The 27837-nt window shown below is 40.9% G+C and overlaps 1 protein-coding gene and 1 long non-coding RNA gene across 7 annotated transcripts in view; one reads left to right on the forward strand and one right to left on the reverse strand.

Annotated features, from left to right (window-relative positions):
* The window catches only part of LOC126091886 (uncharacterized), a 403209-nt gene that overhangs the window by 135370 nt on the left and 240002 nt on the right, over positions 1–27837 (reverse strand). The window lies entirely within an intron of this gene.
* The window catches only part of LOC126091885 (F-box only protein 22-like), a 486064-nt gene that overhangs the window by 33701 nt on the left and 424526 nt on the right, over positions 1–27837 (forward strand). For all 5 annotated transcript variants that reach the window (XM_049907173.1, XM_049907177.1, XM_049907180.1 and 2 more), the window contains exon 2: positions 4511–4621. In XM_049907173.1, the coding sequence (XP_049763130.1) occupies positions 4596–4621 (26 nt within the window). In that variant the 5' untranslated portion in view covers positions 4511–4595. The remainder of the gene's footprint in view (positions 1–4510; positions 4622–27837) is intronic.

The raw sequence follows: 27837 nt of genomic DNA on the forward strand, positions 1-27837 counted from the left end.
TTCAAGCTTGATAAACTATGACAAATTCTTAAATTGTTTCTTAGATGTATTTAATGAATCATTTCCTCATAGATATAAGCAAAGGAAAGTAAATGGTAAACTCAAATGGATTATAACAGGAATAAAAATTTCTAGTGCCAGAAAGAGAGAGCTCCACAATGAGTTAAAAATCAAACAGAAATCCGGATTTTGTTACTTATGTCAAACAGTATAAAGCTGTATTTAGGAAAGTTGTAGTGGCAACCAAAAAATAGCAAATAATAAATTCATACAAGAACATATAAATAAGACAAAAGCACTGTGGTCAGTTGTTCAGTCTGAATTAGGAGCCAAAGTAAAAATTCTTGAGATTTTAAAAATTAGACGTGAAAATGAAATTATAGTAAACCCTGTTCGGATGTCAAGTTGTTTCAATGAATTCTTCCTAAATATAGTAAGATCAAATGTGGATATGACATTCTATCAAGGCATCACAAATTTGGAAAATGGCCAGAACACATCTTTTAAACAGTTTGAAAAAAATCACCCAAAGGGATGTGGAAAAGGAAATATTGTCTCTAAAAAACAAAACCTCACATGAGTGGGATGAAATAACATCATCTGTAATCAAGTGTGTGTACAATATTATTTCTCAACCAATGTCAATTATTATAAATCAATCTTTTGAACAGGGATGCTTTCCAAATGTATTGAAATACGCTGAGATCACACCTCTATTCAAAAAAGGATCGACAGAAGTTATGGAGAATTACTGCCCTCTCTCTCATTTGCCGGTCTTCTCTAAAGTGTTTGAAAAGATTGCAGCAAAACAAATTAATAAATTTCTTGCTGTAAATGATATAATTTTTAAAAACCAGTTTGGATTCCAACAGGGTAATAGCACTGTGAATGCTATAAATGAGTTTATCCAAAAAATATGCTCCACGTTAGATAAGGGTAAAAAGGTCTCAGGAATATTCTGTGATCTAACTAAAGCTTTTGATTCAGTGAACCATGCATTACTCCTCCACAAATTACAGATGTATGGAATCGGTAACGCTGCTTTAAAATGGTTTAGCTCTTACCTGTCAGGTAGGAAACAAAGAGTAATTTTAACTTCAAATGGAGCCAATTATTCCTCAGACTGGAAAACAGTTCCTCAAGGTTTGATATTGGGTCCCTATCCGTTTCTTTTTTGTGTAAATACCTACCACTTGCTATTGATGTTCATTCAGTCTTATTTGCTGATGATACATCAGTTGTAATTGAAAATGAGGTATCTGAAAGTATTCCAGAAAAAGCAAAAATACTCTAGAAAAACTCAAATCTTGGTTCTATCAAAATGGACTAAAACTAAATGTAACTAAAACCAAAATGATGCAATTTGAAGCTAAATCAGTAGAAAGGACTGAAATAAAGATAACTTGCAATGATCAGGATATCACAGAAGCAAACCACGTGAAGTTCTTAGGCCTAAAACTTGACAAAAATTTGATTTGGAAGGTACACATAGATGACTTAGCAAATAAACTGAACAACTTAGCATTTTTTATGTGTATTTTGTCAGGTGTCACCAACATGGATACCAGAAATATAGTTTATCACTGCTACTTTGAGTCAGTTATTCGTTATGGTATAATCTTCTGGGGAAGTTCAGCAAATGTCACTAGGCTCCTAGTATTACAAAAGAAAGTAATTAGAAACTTGTGTTTTAAGAAAAAACGCGAATTCTGTTGACTACTGTTAAAAAATTTAAAAATACTATCTATCCCCTCACTTTACATATATGAGGTGGTGGTGTTCCTATATAAAAATCAACATGCACTAGATACTTTCTATTTTGAGCACAACTACAGCCCTTACCACAGAGATAAGTTCAAACTTCCAACACATTGTTTAAAACTTTATGCCCAAACGCCAAAGTATATGGGTTAAAAATTTTCAATAAAATAAAAGGCAGTAATATATTTAAGATGGAGCTTGGTTCACTGAAAAGATTGCTCTTTACTCTTCTGGTGGAAAAGTGTTGTTATTCTGTTGATGAATTCATTGAGGTCAGCTTCACAGGCTGAACACAGGGATTGTATTACATGTATTATTTTATGTACATGTGTAGCTGTAACTTAGAAATGTAAAATATAATGTAAACTTTTGTATTTCTATTATAAAAGAGAAAAAAGTTTCTTTTGTAAACCTTGACATGTCTCCTATACATCAAAACAAATGATTTGAAAATTGTATGTAATGAGATGAATGAATCACATATCACAGTATCTTCTGGAGCAGTGCATCTAAAGCATATAAACTGTTTCTTCAGCAGATGCTAGCAATAAGGATAACATAACTATACATATAGCGGAAACCTTATTAAATGTCTTGGAATTCTTACCCTCACTCTCCAGTATATTTTTTCTTTAATGATTTTGTTGCAAAATTGTGAGTTATGTAGTCACAAGCAATACACAAAAATAATTTACAAACAGTGGAAAGTTGAGGATGGAATAACAACAATACTCACCATGCGGAGGAGAAGTTGAGTTGAAGACAGGTGTGACTGCTGTACATTTAAGCTTTCAGCTTTCTGAGCCTACACAATATCTTTGTCCAACCCAAATTCACCCCTGCTCTCAACCACTTGCTTCATGGCTCATATCCCAGAAACAGACATAGATGCAAAACGTGTCCCATATAATCACCACCACCACTATTCTATTTCAGTAACAGTCATCACCTATCCCACTAAATTCACAGCCACATGTGAAAGCAGTCAAGTGATCTACAAAATAAGCTGAAACCAATGTGTTGCCTTCTACGTGGGCATGACAACTGATAAGCTGTCTCTCCGAATGAGTGGCCACTGAAACAGGCCAAGGGACAGTTGGACCACCCAGTTGTTGAACTTGCTGCCCAAAACATTGTGCTTCACTTCAGTGACTGCTTCACATCCTTCGCTATCTGAATCCTTACCAACACAAGCTTTTCTGACTTGTGCAAGTAAAAACTCTCCCTGCAATACATCCTACATTCTCATAAGCTCTGTGGCTTCCACTTACCTATCCCCTTCCGTGCTCTCACTCCAGCACCACACAGGCTTCTAGTTCACCAACGCACCCTCCAGTCCTTTTCCCCCTTTTCTAATTCTCCTCTTTCCTGCCTCCCCCCATTCCCCACTGCCCTTCAAACCTCCTGACTGCACGTAGCGGTCCTAATCTGTCCCCATATCCCTCCATGCTCCTGCAAGTACAAGCAGTCCTGTAACTTCCCCACCCTTACCCTGCTATCCCTCCCGCACCCTGCCCCACACATCCTCCTTATCCCCACTACCTACACCACCAGATTGCTGCTACCATCAGGCACAGTTGCTGCCTGCAGTGTAGTGGCCAGAGAAAGTGGTCATATTTGTGTGTGTGTGTGTGTGTGTGTGTGTGTGTGTGTGTGAGAGAGAGAGAGAGAGAGAGAGAGAGAGAGAGAGAGCCTGTCTGTGATCTGTGATTCAATGCCTCCTCTTTACAGTGATAAACAAAAATAGTTTTACTGAAGGCTTCACCTCCTTGTCTTTGGTTCAGAATGGAGCCACATACACTGTTGGACAGATATTCGAGAAGCTCCCATCAAACATAAAGCAAGAAATTGAGAATCCCAACCAATACATAATAAAATTATAACAGCATGTCATTGGCTGCTGTTTCTACAAATAATCTGGATTCAGAGAGTGAAAAGTTCTGTTATGTGGAAAGTGTCGGTGCTCTGCAAATGAGTGTAGGGTCTGTAGTAAATATGACCCAGCACTGACATGTATAGCTAGGGTTTTCTTTGAAAAATACCACTGTAATCAACTAAATATTAATCTACAGATAACAGAGGAACAGTCATTATACAGTACAACGGAAGAGGTAGCAGCTTTCTTTACAAGTTAGCAGTTTTACAATTCACTCAATTAAATTTAGCTTTCGTAAAAAGTGAATAGCATTTAGTGGTATAATGATTGTTTATTGTTGATATGGCATACAGATTGTATGACTTCCTTGTCTTTTGTTAATATACACATTTATTCATTCTACATCCCTTAAGGTTCACCTTCTTTATGTGATTTTCGAAACTGATTGAGTTCTCATGCTGTGCTGCAGATAACCAAAACCAAGATCCTTTTCGTTTTGGCGGCGGTGGTGGTGGTGGTGGTGGTGGTGGTGGTGGTGGGGGGGGGGGTGAGGGGTAGTAGTTGCATTATCACACACTATCTGTGGTTTTGTACTGTAATCTCGTGAAACAATTTTTTTCTATCATCTTGTTCATGTAATTTTATGTTCACTTGCACTCATAACATTAAGTATGGACTTAATATTCTTAATTTGGTATGATGATTAGTTTGTATCACTCTTTCTTAAATTTGGTTTACATGGTTCTAGTGACTTTCATATAACCACATATCTCAGTTGATAAATCTACTTTTATACTGAAATTTGATTGCTGTGAACATTGCTTTCTCTGTGCTTATTAATCATGTTTTAATTCGGTTATATGGAACTTCTAGGTTGTGGAAATGTATGCTCAAGAATCATAAGAAGTTGATCCTTGCAACATATTGTGGAAACAGAAGATAATTATTCTGGCACATAATGTCAGCTGTGGCATACGCTACCAGGTATTACCCTTTTTTGTTTGCAGACCTGCAAGCAGATCACAATTTTACAAGAAAATGCTGAATTATTGAGTTAATTTCTGAAGATATATGGGTCTGTATGAAAATACCTTTATATCTCCTTGATTTCTTTTGCAATTGGCACTAGAACAATATCTGTTTCATTTATTTTAGTTCTGAAACACCATGTGCAGATATAGGATAAATCAATAAAAAATTGAGCATTAAACTGTTACACATGTATTGCAACATTAACCTGCATTGGTGGTCATGCTCTAAAAAGAAATAAAAGTGATTCCCTGGATTACATGGATTGTCATTTCCTCAACTAACAAAGGACACCAATAAATTTTGAAAAAAAAAAAAAATTGTGTTGAGTGTTTTATGTATCTTACATAACAATGTTTACTAAAAATTACAAATCAAAAATAAAAATATATCCCATTATTAAAAATTATGAATAAAAATAAAAATGTATCTCATTATTTGGAAAAAAATAATACTATGTTACAATTTTAATTAAATTGACATCATTTGCTGTGATTGAGTTTTAAAAATACATATTCTGTTAAATACTAAAGTCATCGAGGTTTTAGAAAGAAGACATACAATGTTGGAATGATCGTGGCAAATGAGTTTGACACACATTACAAACTTTCCAAATACTTTTATTTTATGTTCTTCTGTAGTTCCAGCAGTGATCCACAGAACTCGTCTGTGTCATTTTCGAAGTGTATGGCTGACTTTCCATCAGAGAAATGCCAGAATGCTCTTCCAGAACATCATTGGTAGAACTAAAGGCAGGAATAAATTCTTTGTTCTCAGTCTCATCCAGTCTGGTTAGAATTCACCCTTCTTGCCTCTGATCCATGATGATGGTAAAATTTAATGAAATTACATGATTATTCCAAGTGTTTATACATTGTGAAACAACATAATAAATACATTCTAACAATCAAAGTAAAAAAAAAGTACTAAGAAAGAAAAACTGTTTTTTAGAAATGCTTATATAATTGGTCGTTGGATTATAGTGATACTTCGCTGACCTCAGAGAACTCCTGTGGCACAACTAGATGTTACCAGTGCTGACACAAAACTGAGGTGACGCACCAACAGTTCATCTTGAAGTACACAGAGGCTCAAAGCATTGTTGCTATCTTGTAGATCCTTGTATTTCCACAAGTGTATTACATACATAGTCCATGCAACTGCTGCAGGTTAAAACAATTTATCACATTTGATTACTACAAATAATAATTAGCTTGACATTAAATATGTTTGACAATATTAATGAAATTTATTTGAAGGAATTTTACAACATTGTATTAACTATGTTTGCTTATGAAATAACACATGTTAAAAATGTGTACTTTGCGTATGAAATTGACCATCATTGTGATTACTTTTGTAGAAGAAAGAGTAAGTGAGGTAATATGACTGGTAGTTTTACATTGTAGAAATTCCACTTCATTTGGTGAGGAATTCATTCACAGAGTAACAACTGTGGTGCATTAGCAGTAACTCCAATTTTATTGGCTCCAGGGGACCCACACCTCTTTCATGAGTATGTGTCTGGTCACTGTGGGGCCCCAATCCTTTCAGCACTTCTTCCCTTTCCATGCTGCAAGTCTATCTTTCTATTGTTCTCTTTCCCTCTCTACCTTTCTGCTGGATGGTCTTCTTGGTGACGATTGTGCTTGGATCTGGTTTGTGTTTTTTGCACTCATTTTCTTACCTTATACACTTTTTCGTTATTAATTATATGGTTCCCTTGTTGGGTGTGACCTGACACTGCTCTTCTAAATTTTACAGAAGTGCATATCATGCAGAGAATGTCACCAGTGTGGCATATATTTCACCTTTGTGCCTTTCTCTCTTTGCACCCTTCTTTCTTGCAGTGGTACTAGATACAAAACGCAGCACGCAAGACAGAGTATGTGCCTGTCATGGCTGGGGCAAGGGGACACTGGGAAATGGTTTACTAGATCAGGTAACTGTTGCAGTGACTGGGTGGCACCCGTGTGGAGCCTTCATCTTGGCCTTTGAAGGTGATTCATTGCCTGAGAAGGTCAAGGTGATGGTGTATCGTTGTGATGTCAAGCCATACATTCCTCCTCCCATGCAGCATAACAAATGTGTGTGATTTGGACACGTCTCCGCATTGCAGTACCAGCCCAGCCTGTAGGTGCATGAAGCAAATTAAACTTTCTTCTACTGGTGGCTGCACAGCCCCAGCAGTCTCTTCCACAGATAGAACATATTACAATGTGGAGAGCTACGATCTGCAAATGTTTCCCCCTCTAGCAATACCATGGGAGGAACGTAGGACCCAGAGACAAGGCGAGAAATACTCCCCACAGTAGTTGGTTTGTCCTAAGATGGACAGGGATTCCTTTTTGACTACAATGCCTTCGTTCTTCATTGAAAATTTCTAGGATTGGCAGTGATTTCAAAAATAAAAAGTGGTTACATTCTGATTAAAATGATGGGCACTGCTTGTCAGCGACAGGCTGGGTGGTATTCCTGTCACTATAACCCCCTTGTAAAAGTCAAAATATGATACGGGGTATCATTTTCCACTTGGATCTCCTTTTACAGACTGATGACTAGCTGCATTCTGTTTTGGAGTGACGAGGTGTGCATTTTGTCCATTGTGATCATTAGGGGCCTACAGACAACTGAGTATATACTGGAGCCTTCATCTTGGCCTTTGAAGGTGATTCATTGCCTGAGAAGGTCAAGGTGATGGTGTATCGTTGTGATGTCAAGCCATACATTCCTCCTCCCATGCAGCATAACAAATGTGTGTGATTTGGACACGTCTCCGCATTGCAGTACCAGCCCAGCCTGTAGGGATTGTGGCCATCAGTTGTACATGAAGGCTCCTTGTGCCCCTCCTCCCATTTCTGTCAACTGTGGGGAACACCATTCCATCTGTTCACCAGACTGCACCAATGTGAAAAGAAAATTCAGGAATACAAGACATGTGACCACCTCACATATCAAGAGGCCAAGAAGGAATACAGTTGCCTATATATGCTACTGCTACAGTGACATCATCTGCTTTAGTGACTGTGCCATCGCCTTTCATATCTTCGACGTCTAGCCCTTAGAGCTTCCCAACTACACCCACTTCCCTGGTGGTCGGCAGTTGTCATTCTGCTGCTTCCCTCAGATCCCCTTTGGGAGCATTGACTCCCTATCCACTGGGGATGTCAGTCGCCAGCCCCCAGCTGGAAAAGCAACACCCTACTCTGGCACTCTTTATCAGGAATGGGTCCCTCGGGACACTCTCTTCCCAAGACTCTGCTGACCTGCAACTGGATGCCAGCTGGTGAGTGAAGGAGCAGGTCATAGGATTTCGTGATCCTCTTCTGTCCCAGAATCTGGGGCACACGAGCCCTTGCAAAAGGACAAGAAGAAATCTTCCAACACGAGGGAGATTCTGATGGCCCCTATGCCACCATGGGCCTTTACTGCACCATGTCATCTGTTGTGGTCGAGCGATGGTGCAGATGTAAGCCTGGTGGTCTGTAAAGGCCGTAGGCCACACCTCAGCATCAATTGTTCCCTTGCGTAGCCCACGTGACACATACACCCTGTCAAGTCAACTAGCCGAGTGGCTTGTGAAGTGCATATTAATGTCGATATGCAGCAGGATTTTGGAACATATATTGTATTCGAACATTATGAATTACCTCGAAGAAAACTTTCTATTGACACTCAGTCAACATGGGGTATAGAAAACATAGTTCTTGTGAAAACCAACTACCTCTTTATTCACATGAAGTGTTGAGTGCTATTAATAAGGGATTTCAGATCAATTCCGTATTGCTGCATTTCTGGAAGAGTTTTGACTCTTTATCTCACAAGCGGCTTGTAGTAAAATTCCGTGCTTATGGAATATCGTCTCCGTTATGTGACTGGATTTGTTATTTCCTGTCAGAGAGGTCACAGTTTGTAGTAATTGACAGAAAGTCATCGAGTAAAATGGAAGTGATTTCTGGCATTCCCGAAGGTAGTGTTACAGGCCCTTTGCTTTTCCTTATCTATATAAACGATTTGGGAGACAATCTGAGCAGCCATCTTAGGTTGTTTGCAGATGATGTTGTCGTTTATCGACTATTAGAGTCATCAGAAGATCAAAACAAATTGCAAAACAATTTAGAAAAGATATCTGAATGGTGTAAAAATTGGCAGTTGACCCTAAATAACGAAAAGTGTGAGGTCATCCGCATGTGTGCTAAAAGGAATCAGTTAAACTTCGGCTACACAATAAATCAGTCTAATCTAAAGGCCATAAATTCAACTAAATACCTAGGCATTACAATTACAAACAACTTAAATTGGAAGGAACACATAGAAAATGTTGTGGGGAAGGCTAACCAAAGACTGTGTTTTATTGGCAGGACACTTGGAAAATGTAACAGATCTAGTAAGGGGACTGCCTACAATACGTTTGTCGGTCCTCTTTTAGAATACTGCTGCACCGTGTGGGATCCTTACCAGATAGGACTGACGGAGTACATCGAAAAAGTTCAAAGAAGGGCAGCACATTTTGTGTTATCACGAAATATGGGAGAGAGTGTCACAGAAATGATACAGGATTTGTGCTGGACATCATTAGAAGAAAGGCAGTTTTCCACTGCGGCGGAATCTTCTCACGAAATTCTTATCACCAACTTTCTCCTCCGAATGCGGAAATACTTTGTTGACGTCGACCTACATAGGGAGAAATGATCACCACAATAAAATAAGGGAAATCAGAATGTGTACAGAAAGATATAGGTGTTTGTTTTTTCTGTGCATTATGCGAGATTGGAATAATAGAGAATTGTGAAGGTGGTTCGATGAACCCTCTGCCAGACACTTAAATGTGATTTGCAGAGTATCCATGTAGATGTAAATGTAGAACCTTGGCTCTCCCAGCTGCTAGCCTGCAGCACCTCATGGTCAGACTATCCTACCTATCTCTTCTCTCCCAGATCACCTTGTTACTGAGTTTTGTTCACATTTCCCCTTCAACTCTGCTGGCTTTTACCATGACGTAACGTTAAGGGCTGCTTGCTCCTTATTGGCTGTAAATGTGCACTATTCTTCAGAGGCTGGCTGGAGGGGTAGAGTCGCCTCTGATATGGTCTTGCACTGTGACCTGAGCCCTGTATTGGTTTGTCATGATGTACGAGGGGTGTTTGAAAAGTCTGTGCAAAAGTAAAAACTACTTACGTGTTTGGGGTAAACCTTTTTTATTTTTTGACGTAGTTTCCTTTTAGACTTATACACTTTGCCTAACTCTGTTCGATTTGTTGATCCCTGCCAAATAATAGTAATTGTCCAAGTCTGCAAAATAGCTATTAGTTGCTGCAACCACCTCCTTGTTTGAATAAAATCTGTGTCCCACCGGCCATTTCTTCAAATTGGGTAACAAATAGTAGTCAGAGGGACCCAAGTGTGGAGAATAGGGCGGTTGTGAAAAAAGTTGGAATCCTATTTCCATTAATTTTGTGACCACAGCTGCTGAGGTGTGTGCTGCTGCATTGTTGTGATGAAAAAGGACTTTTTTGCGGTCCAATCGTCAGCATTTTCCATGCAGCTTGGTTTTCAAACGGTCCAATAATGATGAATAATATTCATCTGTAATAGTTTTACCCGTTTCCAGATAGTTGATGAGGGTTATCCCTTGTGAATCCCAAAAGAGTTGCCTTTTTTGGTGCAGATTCTCCCTTGGTAACCCATTGTTTAGATTTTTCCATGGTGTGAGTAGTTGTTATTGTTGATGTTGTTGTTGTTGATGTTGTTGTTGTTGTGGTCTTCAGTCCTGAGACTGGTTTGATGCAGCTCTCCATGCTACTCTATCTTGTGCAAGCTTCATCATCTCCCAGTACCTACTGCAACCTACATCCTTCTGAATCTGTTTAGTGTATTCATCTCTTGGTCTCCCTCTATGATTTTTACCCTCCACTCTGCTCTCCAATACTAAATTGGTGATCCCTTGATGCCTCAGAACATGTCCTACCAACCGATCCCTTCTTCTAGTCAAGTTGGGCCACAAACTCCTCTTCTCCCCAATTCTATTCAATACCTCCTCATTAGTTATGTGATCTATCCATTTAATCTTCAGCATTCTTCTGTAGCACCACATTTCGAAAGCTTCTATTCTCTTCTTGTCCAAACTATTTACCATCCATGTTTCACTTTCATACATGGCTACACTCCATACAAATACTTTCAGAAACGACTTCCTGACACTTAAATCTATACTTGATGTTAACAAATTTCTCTTCTTCAGAAACGCTTTCCTTGCCATTGCCAGTCTATATTTTATATCCTCTCTACTTCGACCATCATCAGTTATTTTGCTCCCCAAATAGCAAAACTCCTTTACTACTTTAAGTGTCTCATTTCCCAGTCTAATTCCCTCAGCATCACCCGACTTAATTCGACTACATTCCATTATCCTCGTTTTGCTTTTGTTGATGTTCATCTTATACCCTCCTTTCAAGACACTGTCCATTCCGTTCAACTGCTCTTCCAAGTCCTTTGCTGTCTCTGACAAAATTACGATGTCATCAGCGAACCTTAAAGTTTTTATTTCTTCTCCATGGATTTTAATACCTACTCCGATTTTTTTCTTTTGTTTCTTTTACTGCTTGCTCAATATACAGATTGAACAACATCGGGGAGAGGCTACAACCTTGTCTCACTCCCTTCCCAACCACTGCTTCCCTTTCATGCCCCTCAACTCTTATAACTGCCATCTGCTTTCTGTACAAATTGTAAATAGCCTTTCGCTCCCTGTATTTTACACCTGCCACCTTCAGAATTTGAAAGAGAGTATTCCAGTAACATTGTCAAAAGCTTTCTCTAAGTCTACAAATGCTAGAAACATAGGTTTGCCTTTTCTTAATCTAGCTTCTAAAATAAGTCGTAGGGTCAGTACTGCCTCACGTGTTCCCATATTTCTACGGAATCCAAACTGATCTTCCCTGAGGTCGGCTTCTACCAGTTTTTCCATTCGTCTGTAAAGAATTCGCATTAGTATTTTGCAGAGTACCCTTTCAGGCACTTAAGAAAACAAAAGTGCTAGTGATTAAATTTTTTGTATCTCTGTGGTAACTGGAGGTTTTATGAACAAAATATGTTATTATTTCAAACATTTTTATTTGTACTGCTAAAATAAAAAAGCTGGGACGTATTTGTCCCTGTGGTCCTTAAGGGACAGTTACAGAACACATTACAGTTAATACATCGATAAATTACAGAGACTTTGTATATGTTTTCTATTTGATGTGAAATTCTGCAAAACAGTTTCTGCTTGAAGTAAAGCATAAATTAGCACCACACTGTTCACAAATATTGTAAGTGCAATTTTCAACATACTTTGAAGCACAATGAACACATCTCTTCCTTAAGTCTGATTTTATCATTCGGTGCTCTCGACTCTTTGGATTGCAACTGGTCTGCAACCTTCTTGATGTTTTCACTGCTGTTGATAAATTCTTTTGTCGACTTGAATAATTTCTAATTAGATTTCTCGCAATGCATTGTCTGAACTCTAGGGATGATAGTGTTGATTTGAATCCTGATTCTTCTGCCAATTTTGAATATATTACATACGCATTGTTTACACCAATGTCAAGAAGATCAAAGAAAATTCTCAGATAATACTTCATCTTTGCCTTCCTGTCGAACTCATAAGTCACTTTCTTCTGGTCCATAAGGTCCACTCCTCCCATCCACTTGTTGTACTTTCTTATCATAAGCGGACACTGAACATTGATCTTTTCAGAAGAACCAGACTGACGCCTCTTCACTGTCGTACATGGTATTGGGCAAATAAAATTAGTCAGTAGAAAAACTGGCTTGTTGTCCATCCATTTGAGGATTGTCAGACCATTGCTACTGAGACTGTATGAATCACCTCTTTTCATTTCCTTGTCTGGAGGGAATGTCTTTGGGATGTTTTTACTATTGTTGCGCACTGTTGCACATGATTTGATATTTTGTAAACCAAGGTAATACTACAAAGCTGGAGAGTTAAAAAAGTTATCTATGTAAATTTCACATCCCAGTCCGGATAGTGATTTTGTCAGTTTCAGCCGGCTGGTGTGGCCGTCCGGTTCTAGGCGCTTCAGTTTGGAACCGCGTGACCGCTACGGTCGCACGTTCGAATCCTGCCTCGGGCATGGATGTGTGTGATGTCCTTAGGTTAGTTAGGTAGTTCTAAGTTCTAGGTGACTGATGACCACAGATGTTAAGTTCCATAGTGCTCAGAGCCATTTGAACCATTTTTTTTTGTCTGTTGCAGAACTACTGACTCACCAAGCCCTAGTTCAGGACCTGAGTTTTATTGCCAGTGTATAAATCGCACTCAGATAGGTAGCCAGTTTCCGAATCGCATCTGCACCACATTTTGAAACCCCATTTTACTGGCTTATTTTTGACATACTGTCGCATAATATTATGTCCTTTGACTCTGATCATATGCTCATCTACAGATTGAACCCTAATGGCACTAAGAGATTCCTGGAAGGTTTTGTTCAAATGGGTAATTACAGGTCTCACTTTGTATGTGCGGTCTTCCTTTATTGACTGATCTGCATTGTTGGAAAAATGTAAGTACTTTCGAATCTCTTCAAACCGATGTAGTGGCATAATCTGAGCTATATAAGGAACACCTAAATCGGGTTCAGTTGCCTAGTAGCTTCTAAATGTTGGCAAAATATGGTACCCCATTACCAGGTTCATACCAAGAAATGCCTTGATTTCATCTTCATTTGTGCTGAATGTGTTGCCTGATTGTTCTGCATACCGAATACTTTCAGGAATTAATATATCATGCACCAAATCTCTTAGGCCAATAGTGGAAGAAAAAATTTCAAATGGCTGTGGCATTTCACGATTTTCACTGACACTAAACAAAAGCACTTTCCCAAATTCATGATTCATGTTATCACTGAACTGTCTTTGTTGGTAAGTTCTGGACTATTTAAATTCGGGTAAATCTGGAAGGGAATCGGGTACCTCAGCATTTGGTTCTGATATTTCGTCTGTATGCCTTCTTTTGCAAGGTGGGCTACGTATTTCTTTTTCAGGATCTTATATAATAACATGTTCTCTTTCATCTTCCATATCTCCTTCAAGAAAAATTTTATCTTCTTTGTCCAGTAACAGATTATCTTTGTCATCACTACTGCAAGCCTCCAAAATCTGCATAACACTCTCATCAGTGATGAAAAATTCTCTTTTTCTGGAGCGCATGACCTAAAAGGAGATTTGAAATTATACCAGTACAAATTTTTTCTGCTTATCTAATAGAATGAAAGATAATATATTTTCTACCGAATTGTAAATGCCATTCTGCTCTTTTTTTTTTTTGTTTTTATATATATATATATATATATATATATATATATATATATATATATATATAAAGAAAGATGATGAGACTTACCAAACAAAAGCGCTGGCAGGTCGATAGACACACAAACATACACACAAAATTCTAGCTTTCGCAACCAACGGTTGCCTCGTCAGGAAAGAGGGAAGGAGAAGGAAAGACAAAAGGATATGGGTTTTAAGGGAGAGGGTAAGGAGTCATTCCAATCCCGGGAGCGGAAAGACTTACCTTATGGGGAAAAAAGGACAGGTATACACTTGCACACACACACATATCCATCCACACATACACAGACACAAGCAGACATTTGTAAAGGCAAAGAGTTTGGGCAGAGATGTCAGTCGGGACGGAAGTACAGAGGCAAAGATGATGTTGAAAGACAGGTGAGGTATGAGCGGTGGCAGATTGAAATTAGAAATTAGCGGAGATTGAGGCCTGGCGGATAGCGAGAAGAGAGGATATGCTGAAGGGCAAGTTCCCATCTCCGGAGTTCTGACACGTTGGTGTTAGTGGGAAGTATCCAGATAACCCGGACGGTGTAACACTGTGCCAAGATGTGCTGGCCGTGCACCAAGGCATGTTTAGCCACAGGGTGATCCTCATTACCAACAAACACTGTCTGCCTGTGTCCATTCATGCGAATGGACAGTTTGTTGCTGGTCATTCCCACATAGAACGCTTCACAGTGTAGGCAGGTCAGTTGGTAAATCACGTGGGTGCTTTCACACGTGGCTCTGCCTTTGATCATGTACACCTTCCGGGTTACAGGACTGGAATAGGTGGTGGTGGGAGGGTGCATGGGACAGGTTTTACACCAGGGGCGGTTACATGGGTAGGAGCCAGAGGGTAGGGAAGGTAGTTTGGGGATTTCATAGGGATGAACTAAGAGGTTACGAAGGTTAGGTGGACGGCGGAAAGACACTCTTGGTGGAGTGGGGAGGATTTCATGAAGGATGGATCTCATTTCAGGGCAGGATTTGAGGAAGTCGTATCCCTGCTGGAGAGCCACATTCAGAATCTGATCCAGTCCCGGAAAGTATCCTGTCACAAGTGGGGCACTTTTGGGGTTCTTCTGTGGAAGGTTCCGGGTTTGAGGAGATGAGGAAGTGGCTCTGGTTATTTGCTTCTGTACCAGGTCGGGAGGGTAGTTGCGGGATGCAAAAGCTGTTTTCAGGTTGTTGGTGTAATGGTTCAAGAATTCCGGACTGGAGCAGATTCGTTTGCCACGAAGACCTAGGCTGTAGGGAAGGGACCGTTTGATGTGGAATGGGTGGCAGCTGTCATAATGGAGGTACTGTTGCTTGTTGGTGGGTTTGATGTGGACGGACGTGTGAAGCTGGCCATTGGACAGGTGGAGGTCAACGTCAAGGAAAGTGGCATGGGATTTAGAGTAGGACCAGGTGAATCTGATGGAACCAAAGGAGTTGAGGTTGGAGAGGAAATTCTGGAGTTCTTCTTCACTGTGAGTCCAGATCATGAAAATGTCATCAATAAATCTGTACCAAACTTTGGGTTGGCAGGCCTGGGTAACCAAGAAGGCTTCCTCTAAGCGACCCATGAATAGGTTGGCGTACGAGGGGGCCATCCTGGTACCCATGGCTGTTCCCTTTAATTGTTGGTATCTCTGGCCTTCAAAAGTGAAGAAGTTGTGGGTCAGGATGAAGCTGGCTAAGGTAATGAGAAAAGAGGTTTTAGGTAGGGCGGCAGGTGATCGGCGTGAAAGGAAGTGCTCCATCGCAGCGAGGCCCTGGACATGCGGAATACCAACAATTAAAGGGAACAGCCATGGGTACCAGGATGGCCCCCTCGTACGCCAACCTATTCATGGGTCGCTTAGAGGAAGCCTTCTTGGTTACCCAGGCCTGCCAACCCAAAGTTTGGTACAGATTTATTGATGACATTTTCATGATCTGGACTCACAGTGAAGAAGAACTCCAGAATTTCCTCTCCAACCTCAACTCCTTTGGTTCCATCAGATTCACCTGGTCCTACTCTAAATCCCATGCCACTTTCCTTGACGTTGACCTCCACCTGTCCAATGGCCAGCTTCACACGTCCGTCCACATCAAACCCACCAACAAGCAACAGTACCTCCATTATGACAGGTGCCACCCATTCCACATCAAACGGTCCCTTCCCTATAGCCTAGGTCTTCGTGGCAAACGAATCTGCTCCAGTCCGGAATTCTTGAACCATTACACCAACAACCTGAAAACAGCTTTTGCATCCCGCAACTACCCTCCCGACCTGGTACAGAAGCAAATAACCAGAGCCACTTCCTCATCTCCTCAAACCCGGAACCTTCCACAGAAGAACCCCAAAAGTGCCCTACTTGTGACAGGATACTTTCCGGGACTGGATCAGATTCTGAATGTGGCTCTCCAGCAGGGATACGACTTCCTCAAATCCTGCCCTGAAATGAGATCCATCCTTCATGAAATCCTCCCCACTCCACCAAGAGTGTCTTTCCGCCGTCCACCTAACCTTCGTAACCTCTTAGTTCATCCCTATGAAATCCCCAAACTACCTTCCCTACCCTCTGGCTCCTACCCCTGTAACCACCCCCGGTGTAAAACCTGTCCCATGCACCCTCCCACCACCACCTATTCCAGTCCTGTAACCCGGAAGGTGTACATGATCAAAGGCAGAGCCACGTGTGAAAGCACCCACGTGATTTACCAACTGACCTGCCTACACTGTGAAGCGTTCTATGTGGGAATGACCAGCAACAAACTGTCCATTCGCATGAATGGACACAGGCAGACAGTGTTTGTTGGTAATGAGGATCACCCTGTGGCTAAACATGCCTTGGTGCACGGCCAGCACATCTTGGCACAGTGTTACACCGTCCGGGTTATCTGGATACTTCCCACTAACACCAACGTGTCAGAACTCCGGAGATGGGAACTTGCCCTTCAGCATATCCTCTCTTCTCGCTATCCGCCAGGCCTCAATCTCCGCTAATTTCTAATTTCAATCTGCCACCGCTCATACCTCACCTGTCTTTCAACATCATCTTTGCCTCTGTACTTCCGTCCCGACTGACATCTCTGCCCAAACTCTTTGCCTTTACAAATGTCTGCTTGTGTCTGTGTATGTGTGGATGGATATGTGTGTGTGTGCAAGTGTATACCTGTCCTTTTTTCCCCCTAAGGTAAGTCTTTCCGCTCCCGGGATTGGAATGACTCCTTACCCTCTCCCTTAAAACCCATATACTTTTGTCTTTCCTTCTCCTTCCCTCTTTCCTGACGAGGCAACCGTTGGTTGCGAAAGCTAGAATTTTGTGTGTATGTTTGTGTTTGTTTGTGTGTCTATCGACCTGCCAGCGCTTTTGTTTGGTAAGTCTCATCATCTTTCTTTTTAAATATGTTTTTCCCACATGGAATGTTTCCCTCTATTATATATATATATATATATATATATATATATATATGGTTATAATAGAAGGAAACATTCCACGAACGTTAGGTGGACGTCCACCTAACCTTCGTAACCTCTTGGTTCATCCCTATGAAATCCCCAAACCACCTTCCCTACCCTCTGGCTCCTACCCTTGTAACCGCCCCCGGTGTAAAACCTGTCCCATGCACCCTCCCACCACCACCTACTCCAGTCCTGTAACCCGGAAGGTGTACACAATCAAAGGCAGAGCCACGTGTGAAAGCACCCACGTGATCTACCAACTGACCTGCCTACACTGTGATGCATTCTATGTGGGAATGACCAGCAACAAACTGTCCATTCGCATGAATGGACACAGGCAGACAGTGTTTGTTGGTAATGAGAATCACCCTGTGGCTAAACATGCCTTGGTGCACGGCCAGCACATCTTGGCACAGTGTTACACCGTCCGGGTTATCTGGATACTTCCCACTAACACCAACCTGTCAGAACTCCGGAGATGGGAACTTGCCCTTCAGCATATCCTCTCTTCTCGCTATCCGCCAGGCCTCAATCTCCGCTAATTTCTAATTTCAATCTGCCACCGCTCATACCTCACCTGTCTTTCAACATCATCTTTGCCTCTGTACTTCCGTCCCGACTGACATCTCTGCCCAAACTCTTTGCCTTTACAAATGTCTGCTTGTGTCTGTGTATGTGTGGATGGATATGTGTGTGTGTGCAAGTGTATACCTGTCCTTTTTTCCCCCTAAGGTAAGTCTTTCCGCTCCCGGGATTGGAATGACTCCTTACCCTCTCCCTTAAAACCCATATACTTTTGTCTTTCCTTCTCCTTCCCTCTTTCCTGACGAGGCAACCGTTGGTTGCGAAAGCTAGAATTTTGTGTGTATGTTTGTGTTTGTTTGTGTGTCTATCGACCTGCCAGCGCTTTTGTTTGGTAAGTCTCATCATCTTTCTTTTTAAATATATTTTTCCCATGTGGAATGTTTCCCTCTATTATATTCATATATATATATATATATATATGGTTATAATAGAAGGAAACATTCCACGAACGTTAGGTGGACGTCCACCTAACCTTCGTAACCTCTTGGTTCATCCCTATGAAATCCCCAAACCACCTTCCCTACCCTCTGGCTCCTACCCTTGTAACCGCCCCCGGTGTAAAACCTGTCCCATGCACCCTCCCACCACCACCTACTCCAGTCCTGTAACCCGGAAGGTGTACACAATCAAAGGCAGAGCCACGTGTGAAAGCACCCACGTGATCTACCAACTGACCTGCCTACACTGTGATGCATTCTATGTGGGAATGACCAGCAACAAACTGTCCATTCGCATGAATGGACACAGGCAGACAGTGTTTGTTGGTAATGAGGATCACCCTGTGGCTAAACATGCCTTGGTGCACGGCCAGCACATCTTGGCACAGTGTTACACCGTCCGGGTTATCTGGATACTTCCCACTAACACCAACCTGTCAGAACTCCGGAGATGGGAACTTGCCCTTCAGCATATCCTCTCTTCTCGCTATCCGCCAGGCCTCAATCTCCGCTAATTTCTAATTTCAATCTGCCGCCGCTCATACCTCACCTGTCTTTCAACATCATCTTTGCCTCTGTACTTCCGTCCCGACTGACATCTCTGCCCAAATTCTTTGCCTTTACAAATGTCTGCTTGTGTCTGTGTATGTGTGGATGGATATGTGTGTGTGTGCGAGTGTATACCTGTCCTTTTTTCCCCCTAAGGTAAGTCTTTCCGCTCCCGGGATTGGAATGACTCCTTACCCTCTCCCTTAAAACCCATATCCTTTTGTCTTTCCTTCTCCTTCCCTCTTTCCTGACGAGGCAACCGTTGGTTGCGAAAGCTTGAATTTTGTGTGTATGTTTGTGTTTGTTTGTGTGTCTGTCGACCTGCCAGCACTTTCATTTTGTTTTTAAATATATATATATATATATATATTTTACGTAATAGTAAAATCCAAAGGATTTGGAAGAGCAGTTGAATGGAATGGACAGTGTCTTGAAAGGAGGATATAAGATGAACATCAACAAAAGCAAAACGAGGATAATGGAATGTAGTCGAATTAAGTCGGGTGATGCTGAGGGAATTAGATTAGGAAATGAGACACTTGAAGAAGTAAAGGAGTTTTGCTATTTGGGGAGCAAAATAACTGATGATGGTCGAAGTAGAGAGGATATAAAATATAGACTGGCAATGGCAAGGAAAGCGTTTCTGAAGAAGAGAAATTTGTTAACATCAAGTATAGATTTAAGTGTCAGTAAGTCATTTCTGAAAGTATTTGTATGGAGTGTAGCCATGTATGGAAGTGAAACATGGACGATAAATAGTTTGGACAAGAAGAGAATAGAAGCCTTCAAAATGTGGTGCTACAGAAGAATGCTTAAGATTAGATGGGTAGATCACATAACTAATGAGGAAGTATTGAATAGGATTGGGGAGAAGAGAAGTTTGTGGCACAACTTGACTAGAAGAAGGGATCGGTTGGTAGGACATGTTCTGAGGCATCAAGGGATCACCAATTTAGTATTGGAGGGCAGTGTGGAGGGTAAAAATCGGAGAGGGAGACCAAGAGATGAATACACTAAACAGATTCAGAAGGATGTAGGTTGCAGTAGGTACTGGGAGATGAAGAAGCTTGCACAGGATAGAGCAGCATGGAGAGCTGCATGAAACCAGTCTCAGGACTGAAGACCACAACAACAACAACGATTTCATGACATTCAAAAACAAGTACACAAATTACCATTGTGGTACATTGGGACAACTATCTCCCAAAGAATGAAAATAAAGATTTCCACTGATGAAATACAGTTATTTTCTAAATGAATGGTCTAAAGTAAAAGAGAAACTTATTTGAATATACTTTCAAGCTTTAACAGTAAGGCAGAGAACACAATACGCACACATTAAGTGAATAAATTTGCGTGTCTGCTCGAAGTGAGGACCACCAACAATAACCGACGACTAAGGGTAGTTACAGTAATTGTTGCCACCAAAGATGTACGATATTAAAGAAAACAAATTTCTCTGCTTCAGCTAGAGCATCTGCAGCACCTCAACTGTGATTACAGTCCAATTAGTAAGGTGATTTATATGTGGGACGATGTGTCCCATGTACGTGAAAGGGTTAAACTGATAGTTCGGTAATTTTCCATCTGTCAGCGCCTGCTTTCTTTGGGATTGGAATTATTATATTCATCTTGAAGTCTGAGGGTATTTCGCCTTTCTCATACATTTTGCTCACCAGATGGTAGAGTTTTGTCAGGACTGGCTCTCCTAAGGCTGTCAGTAGTTCTAATGGAATGTTGTCTACTCCCGGGGCATTGTTTCGACTTAGGTCTTTCAGTGCTCTATCAACCTCTTGACACAGTATGATATCTCCCATTTCATCTTCACCTACATCCTCTTCCATTTCTATAACATTGCCCTCAAGTACATCGCCCTTGTATAGACCCTCTATATACTCCTTCCAACTTTCTGCTTTCCCTTCTTTGCTTAGAACTGGGTTTCCATCTGAGCTCTTGATATTCATACAAGTCATTCTCTTTTCTCCAAAGGTCTCTTTAATTTTCCTGTAGGCAGTATCTATCTTACCCCTCTTGAGATAAGCCTCTACATCCTTACATTTGACCTCTAGCCATGCCTGCTTAGCCATTTTGCACTTCCTGTCGATCTCATTTTTGAGACGTTTGTATTCCTTTTTGCCTACTTCATTTACTGCATTTTTATATTTTCTCCTTTCATCAATTAAATTCAATATTTCTTCTGTCACCCAAGGATTTCTACTAGCCCTCGTCTTTTTACCTACTTGATCCTCTGCTGCCTTCACTACTTCATCCCTCAAAGCTACTCATTCTTCTTCTACTGTATTTCTTTCCCCCATTCTTGTCACTTGTTCCCTTATGCTCTCCCTGAAACTCTGTACAACATCTGGTTTAGTCAGTTTATCCAGGTCCCATCTCCTTAAATTCCCACCTTTTTGCAGTTTCTTCAGTTTTAATCTGCAGTTCATAACCAATAGATTGTGGTCAGAGTCCACATCTGCACCTGGAAATGTCTTACAATATAAAAACTGGTTCCTAAATCTGTGTCTTACCATTATATAATCGACCTGAAACCTGTCAGTATCTCCAGGCCTCTTCCATGTATACAACCTTCTTTTATGATTCTTGAACCAAGTGTTAGCTATGATTAAGTTGTGCTCTGTGCAAAATTCCACCAGGCGGCTTCCTCTTTCATTTCTTAGCCCCAATACATATTCACCTACTATGTTTCCTTCTCTCCCTTTTCCCACACTCGAATTCCAGTCATCCATGACTATTAAATTTTCATCTCCCTTCACTATCTGAATAATTTCTTTTATCTCATCATACATTTCTTCAATTTCTTCATCATCTGCAGAGCTAGTAGGCATATAGATGTGTATTACTGTTGTAGGCGTGGGCTTTGTGTCTATCTTGGCCACAATAATGCGTTCACTATGCTGTTTGTAGTAGCTTACCCACATTCCTATTGCTTTATTCATGATTAAACCTTCTCCTGCTTTACCCCTATTTGATTTTGTATTTATAACCCTGTATTCACCTGACCAAAAGTCTTGTTCCTCCTGCCACCGAACTTCACTAATTCCCACTATATCCAACTTTAACCTATCCATTTCCCTTTTTAAATTTTCTAACCTACCTGCCCGATTAAGGGATCTGACATTCCACGCTCCGATCTGTAAAACGCCAGTGTGAGGAGTATAGTAAGGTATCCGTGTTTCATCCACAGTGACGAAACGACGCTTAAAGTCCTGCGGATTCTTCCTGAACAGCTGCAAACCATCCTTGCAACACTTCACACGATTTCGTTTTTTTTGTCAAGCGTGAGCAGTTGCGGAACCCATCTTGCGGATAGCTTTCTCATGTCCAAATGTTTATGCTAAATATTATGTACCCGTTTATTCAAGATGCCCACAGCACTAGCAATCTCACACACCTTAACTCTTCTGTCATCCGTCACCATACCATGGATTTTATCAATGATTTCTGGAGTCGTAACCTCCACAGGGCGTCCAGAATGTTCAGCATCACTTGTGCCCATATGGCCACTCTGAAAATTTTGAAACCACTTATAAACTGTTCTAATCGAAGGTGCAGAGTCACCATAATGTTTATCAAGCTTCTCTTTAGTCTCCTGAGGCGTTTTACCTTTCATAAAGTAATGTTTAATCACCACACGAAATTCTTTTTCGTCCATTTTTTGACAATCACTCGACTTCTTTGATTCACACAAATGCCAAACACAAAGAAATAGACAAATAGTGGCTGAAACTTGGTGTGTTGTTCTTTTCAGAGATGCTACTAACTAAACATGACCTCGATGTGTGCCAGTGGTGCCATCTCCTCTGGACTTTGCAAATGCCCCTCATAGTGCTGTCCTCACCAGAAGCCCCTCTCTTTTTCTCTTTCTCGTCCCACGCTCTCTCTCTCTCTCTCTCTCTCTCTCTCTCTCTCTCTCTCTCTCTCTCTCACTCCCCCGCCCCCCCCCTTCCCTCCCCTCCAACCAGAAGTGCTGTTTTGTATTAACTTTAATTCCAATCCTTATCAAAGACCCCATTGTCAGAAGTACACAGAGCCCTCTTTGTGCCTTTATAGAGTGTTGCTTTTTAGCTTCTTATCAAATCCAGTTATCTGTCGTCTGGGGGCGGCTAGCCATGCCACTTCCAGGTCTGTGGCTTCTCTCACCACACCTAAATACCGTACTATTGCCTCTTCCGTTGTTATCAGTTTCCCATTTTGTTATTAACAATGCAATTCAGGCTTGGCTTTCCTCATTGAATGTAATTCTGTGTAGCTAGTCTTCTTGTGGTAATGGAAGGTGTGGGAAGCACCAGTTGGTTGCAGAGGGTGTGTGTCCAGCTACATAACATGTCCCAGGGCCTCCAGCTGCAACTCTTATCACCTTTCACCCCTATCTTACTTCTATTGGCTTGTATCTTGGGGGGGGGGGGGGGGGGGGGGGGGGGACTGATGACCTCCAGATGTTAAGTCCCATTTGTATCTCTTGTTTTCTTGATTCTCAGGTACTGTCTAGTCCATTGGGAAATTGTCTTTTATGTATTTCATCTCCGGGGACTATTATCAGCTTGACAGACAAAGGATTAAGGGAGTGATGACCTTGTATTTTGGTCCCATTTAACCCAGTCAGACACAGTCACTCCATCCATCCAGTTTTTTGTTTTTGGATTGACCTTTCTTTTTGTAAGGTGATTATATAATTGTGTTCCACTATAATCACTTTTTCTGAGTGGCAGACATCATTCTTCTCAAGCTTAAGTGTACACACACACACACACACTCACACACACACACACACACACACACACACACATGTGTGAGCTTGTGTTCAGCTGCATATTGTGGCAACCTTTGTTCTTGGCCGCAGTTTGGCTGTGGTGATTCATTCTGATTGGCAGCTGGTTGGTTGTCATACTAACATTAAATGCTGTGCAGTGGTAGCAGCATAGGTTAATATAAGATAGGGCTGCTTTCACATGTGGCCTGGCCTCTGATGGGGTAGTATAAACCTGTGACATAACTGGAGTAGGAAGTGCTGCGTGGGCAGGACTAAGCAGGTCTTTATACCTGGATCTTGCATAGGGGTATGATACATTTGGCAAGGGGCTGTGAGTGGAAGTGGCCTGGGGATGTACTAGTAGGTTGGGCAGGTGACAGAACGACCACAACACTGTAGGGGAGTTGGGAAGGCTCTTGGGTTGGATGTCCTTCATATCAGGGCAGGATGATAGATAATCAAAGCTCTGATGAAGGATGTGGTTCAGTTGGACCAGTCCTTGGTAATATTGGGTGATGAGTGGGGCACTCCTTTGTGGCTGATTCTTGGGGATGGTGGGAGTATTAGGGGGTATATGAGGATATGTCATAGGTATTCACTTTATATACTAGGTTTGAGGGGGGGGGGGGGGGGGGGGAGTTGTGCCTGTCTGTGAAAGCCCATGTGAGACCTCTTTAGCGTACTGGGCAAGGGAGTTTGTCACTGCAGATAAGCCATGCCTGGGTGGCCAGACTGTATGGGACGGATTGCTTGTGCACCTGCCGCCCCCCCCCCCCCCTCCCCCCCGCATTTCTAGCCAGCAAAGCTGCTGCTTCTCTTTGAGCCACTAGCTACTCACCTCAACCCTTCCTGCCTCCACCTCTCTATCCCTCTACCCATCCCACCCCGAGTCACATGCTGAACTGCAGCACTAGCATTGTGCAGCCAGCCAGCACCATGTAGGGGCACAGGTGTATGCAATGCATCCGTGTGTGTGTGTGTGTTTTCTAATCTAGCTCGAGATAGGGTGCATTGTGAAAGCTAGCAAATTTTCTTTCTTTTTTTGTGTGTGCGTTTCAATGCTTCTACTTTCCAGTGAGTGGTCTCCATTACTCCCAAAGTATTTACATTCCCCAGAATATTATTGCATACTTGATTGCAGGCTGGAAATGTGCATATTATGCCTGTTGTAGTGTTTTTATGTTATAGCTTGTATTCATTACTCTTAGCGCATACCAGATAGCTTATAGTTTTGCTCTGAGAGCTTGAACATGGAAGGGGGAAAAAAAATCCTCATAATTGACCAGTTTAAAATTTGGTTGTTTTCAAAGAGTGGTAATTTTGTTGCCTTCTGTGGCATGTGTGAAAGCTCATGGCTATAGCTTTTTAAAGTATGTACATATTTTTCAGATGAGTTTGTCAGCTCCATAAGTGATACATCTGCTGACACCTGATGGACTTCTTTCTCTAATCCACTGATTAAAATGCTGGTGCCTTCTGCAAACAGTTTTCTCAGAACATCTATGTCGAAGATGTGGAAGGGAAAGGGAATCAAACCTATTGTGGATTCTTGCAATACATAATGTTTGTTTGTAGTTTTTTCTAACAAGTATGTTGTTACATGGAGTTAGCAAGATGTGATGCCCGAACACAGGAGACATTTACGTAGATTGACATAGGAAGAGTGTACAGGAAGCATGAACATGAAGTCTGTGTAATACTATTAGTGAAACTAGTAAGGTGTCTCAAAAGTTTCATAGCTCTATCAGCCTGTATAATGTTGGAATTGAGTAGTAGCCCTAGTGGTATAAGTATAATACAAGTGTATACCCCTACAATGGACAAGGAAAATGAAGAGAGAAGAATTTTATGATAACATAAATGGAATATGATTTGACAGTTGTGATGGGAAATTTTATCTGAAAGTAGGGGAAGGTATAAGATCAGACATGGTAGGACCATTTGGACTAGGGGTGATGATCTTGAAAATTTTGCGGTGTCAATTTGTCTAGTGATTCTGAACACCTGGTTTAAACTTCCACCTAGAAGATTGTATACAGGGAAATCCCCAATGGACGGACCTGGGAAATGTGTGAGAAATCAGATTGATTTCATACTAGTAAATGAATGTTTCAGGAACAGTTGCACATCAGTAAAAACATACCAGGGAGCAGATGTAAACTCTGGCCCACTTATTGTAGGAGTTAATAAAGTTAGAATGAAGAGAGTGAAGAGAAAGAAAAAGCAGATCTACAATTTGAGAAAAATGAAAGATCTGATAGAAAAGCAGAACATACAAACAGAACTCAACTTGGCAATTAACACAGAAGACATTGCAAGTAACAATGTCGATTTAGAATTGAACAGAATCCAGAATGTTGTACAGCAAATAAAAGAAAAGTACATGAAACCAAAGAGAAAGGACAGGTACTCGTGGATCCTGAATCTGATAGAGGGAAAAAGATTAAATAAGGGAAACCCAACAGAATACAGGAAGGTAAACATGGACATCAGAAGAAAAATAAGGGACACAAAAGAAAAAGTGGAGCAGTGTGAGGAAATAGAGTTTTATCAAAGTAAATGTGATAGTTTCAATGTACACAAGAAAGTCAAAGACATAAGAGGGAAATACATGAAGAACATCAGTGGAAAATTAGTGGATGAAGCAAGGAATTTGATGGTGGGATTAGAAGACAAGAAAAAGTCATGGAAAAATATATAGAAAATTTATTTCATGACACTATATGTACTTTTAATCCAAGTACAAATGAAATAAGGGGTACAGATATACTAGAAGTAGAGGTTCAAACAGCCATCAGTCAGATGGAGGACAGAAAGGCTGAGAGACCAGATAAAGTAGAAACAGAGTTCTTAAAATTGATGGATGAAGATCGTGTAAAATGGTTAACCCAAATTTTCAATTGAATTTATGTATATGGAAAAATTCGATCGAAGTGGCTGAAATTAGAGTTCATTACCCTGTCAAAAAAGCCAAATGCAAAACAATGCAGAGATTATTGTACAATAAGCTTAATGAGCCATATTGTGAAATTGTTTTTGAGCATGGTACACAGAAGAATATACATCTATGTGAGGAACAGATGAACCCTAATCAGTTTGGGCTTGTTAATGCTGTGGGTACAAGAGGAGCCTTGTTCATTGTAAAAGTATTGTTTCAGAGATGTAAACAAAAATGTATTTGCTTGCCTAATAGATTACCAGAAGGCTTGTGATAGAGTAAAATATGACAAATTAACGGAGCTTTTGAGCAATATTGGAATGGAGGAAAGAGATCTGTGAATCATCAAGAATGTATACTGGAATCAAACAGCATTACGGGCTTGAAACAAAAACCACATGGACAAAACTCATGGTCATAAGTAAGGAAAATATTGCAGGAGGAAACTTAGTCATAAACCACAGAACTAGAAAGAATAAAGCAATATACATATCTTGGAACCATAATAAATGAAAATTGGGGTAACTTGTAAGAAATCAAGAAGTGTGCTTCAGAAAAGGAGTGCTGTCTTCAAAAGCTGTCTCGTAACTGTAAGAACAAAAATCAGGCTTTTGCACTGCTGTGTATATTCTGTCCTCTTGTATGGAGTAGAGACATGGACCTCAAATAAAAACACTGAGAAGAAGCTGGAGGCCTTTGAATTGTGGCTTTATAGGTGGATCCTGAAAATACCTTGGACCCAGAGAGAGACAAACGTGGAAGTTTTGTGAAGAATGATCACAACACCTAAATTAATCAAGATAGTGAAAAGCCGAAAGTAGCAATATCTAGGACATATCATGTGTAATGCAAATAGATATGATTTGCTACAAAAATACTTATGGGAAAATCAGCAGCAAAAGAGGTCCTGGAAGAAGATGAATATCTTGGTTTGACAACTGTAGATTCTAGTTAAATATGTCTTCCACAGAACCATTCCGTGTTGCTACCAACAAGAGAAGAATAGTCATCTTGATCACCAGCATGCCTAGGCACCGAAAGAAGCTATTGTTGTTCTTATGGTGCTTCCTGTGGTTGTGCCTTTTTAAGAATAACTTCTTATTGCCAGTTAGTAAG

The sequence above is a fragment of the Schistocerca cancellata genome, chromosome 7, assembly GCF_023864275.1.
Source record: "Schistocerca cancellata isolate TAMUIC-IGC-003103 chromosome 7, iqSchCanc2.1, whole genome shotgun sequence".
Taxonomy (NCBI): Eukaryota; Metazoa; Arthropoda; class Insecta; order Orthoptera; family Acrididae; genus Schistocerca; species Schistocerca cancellata.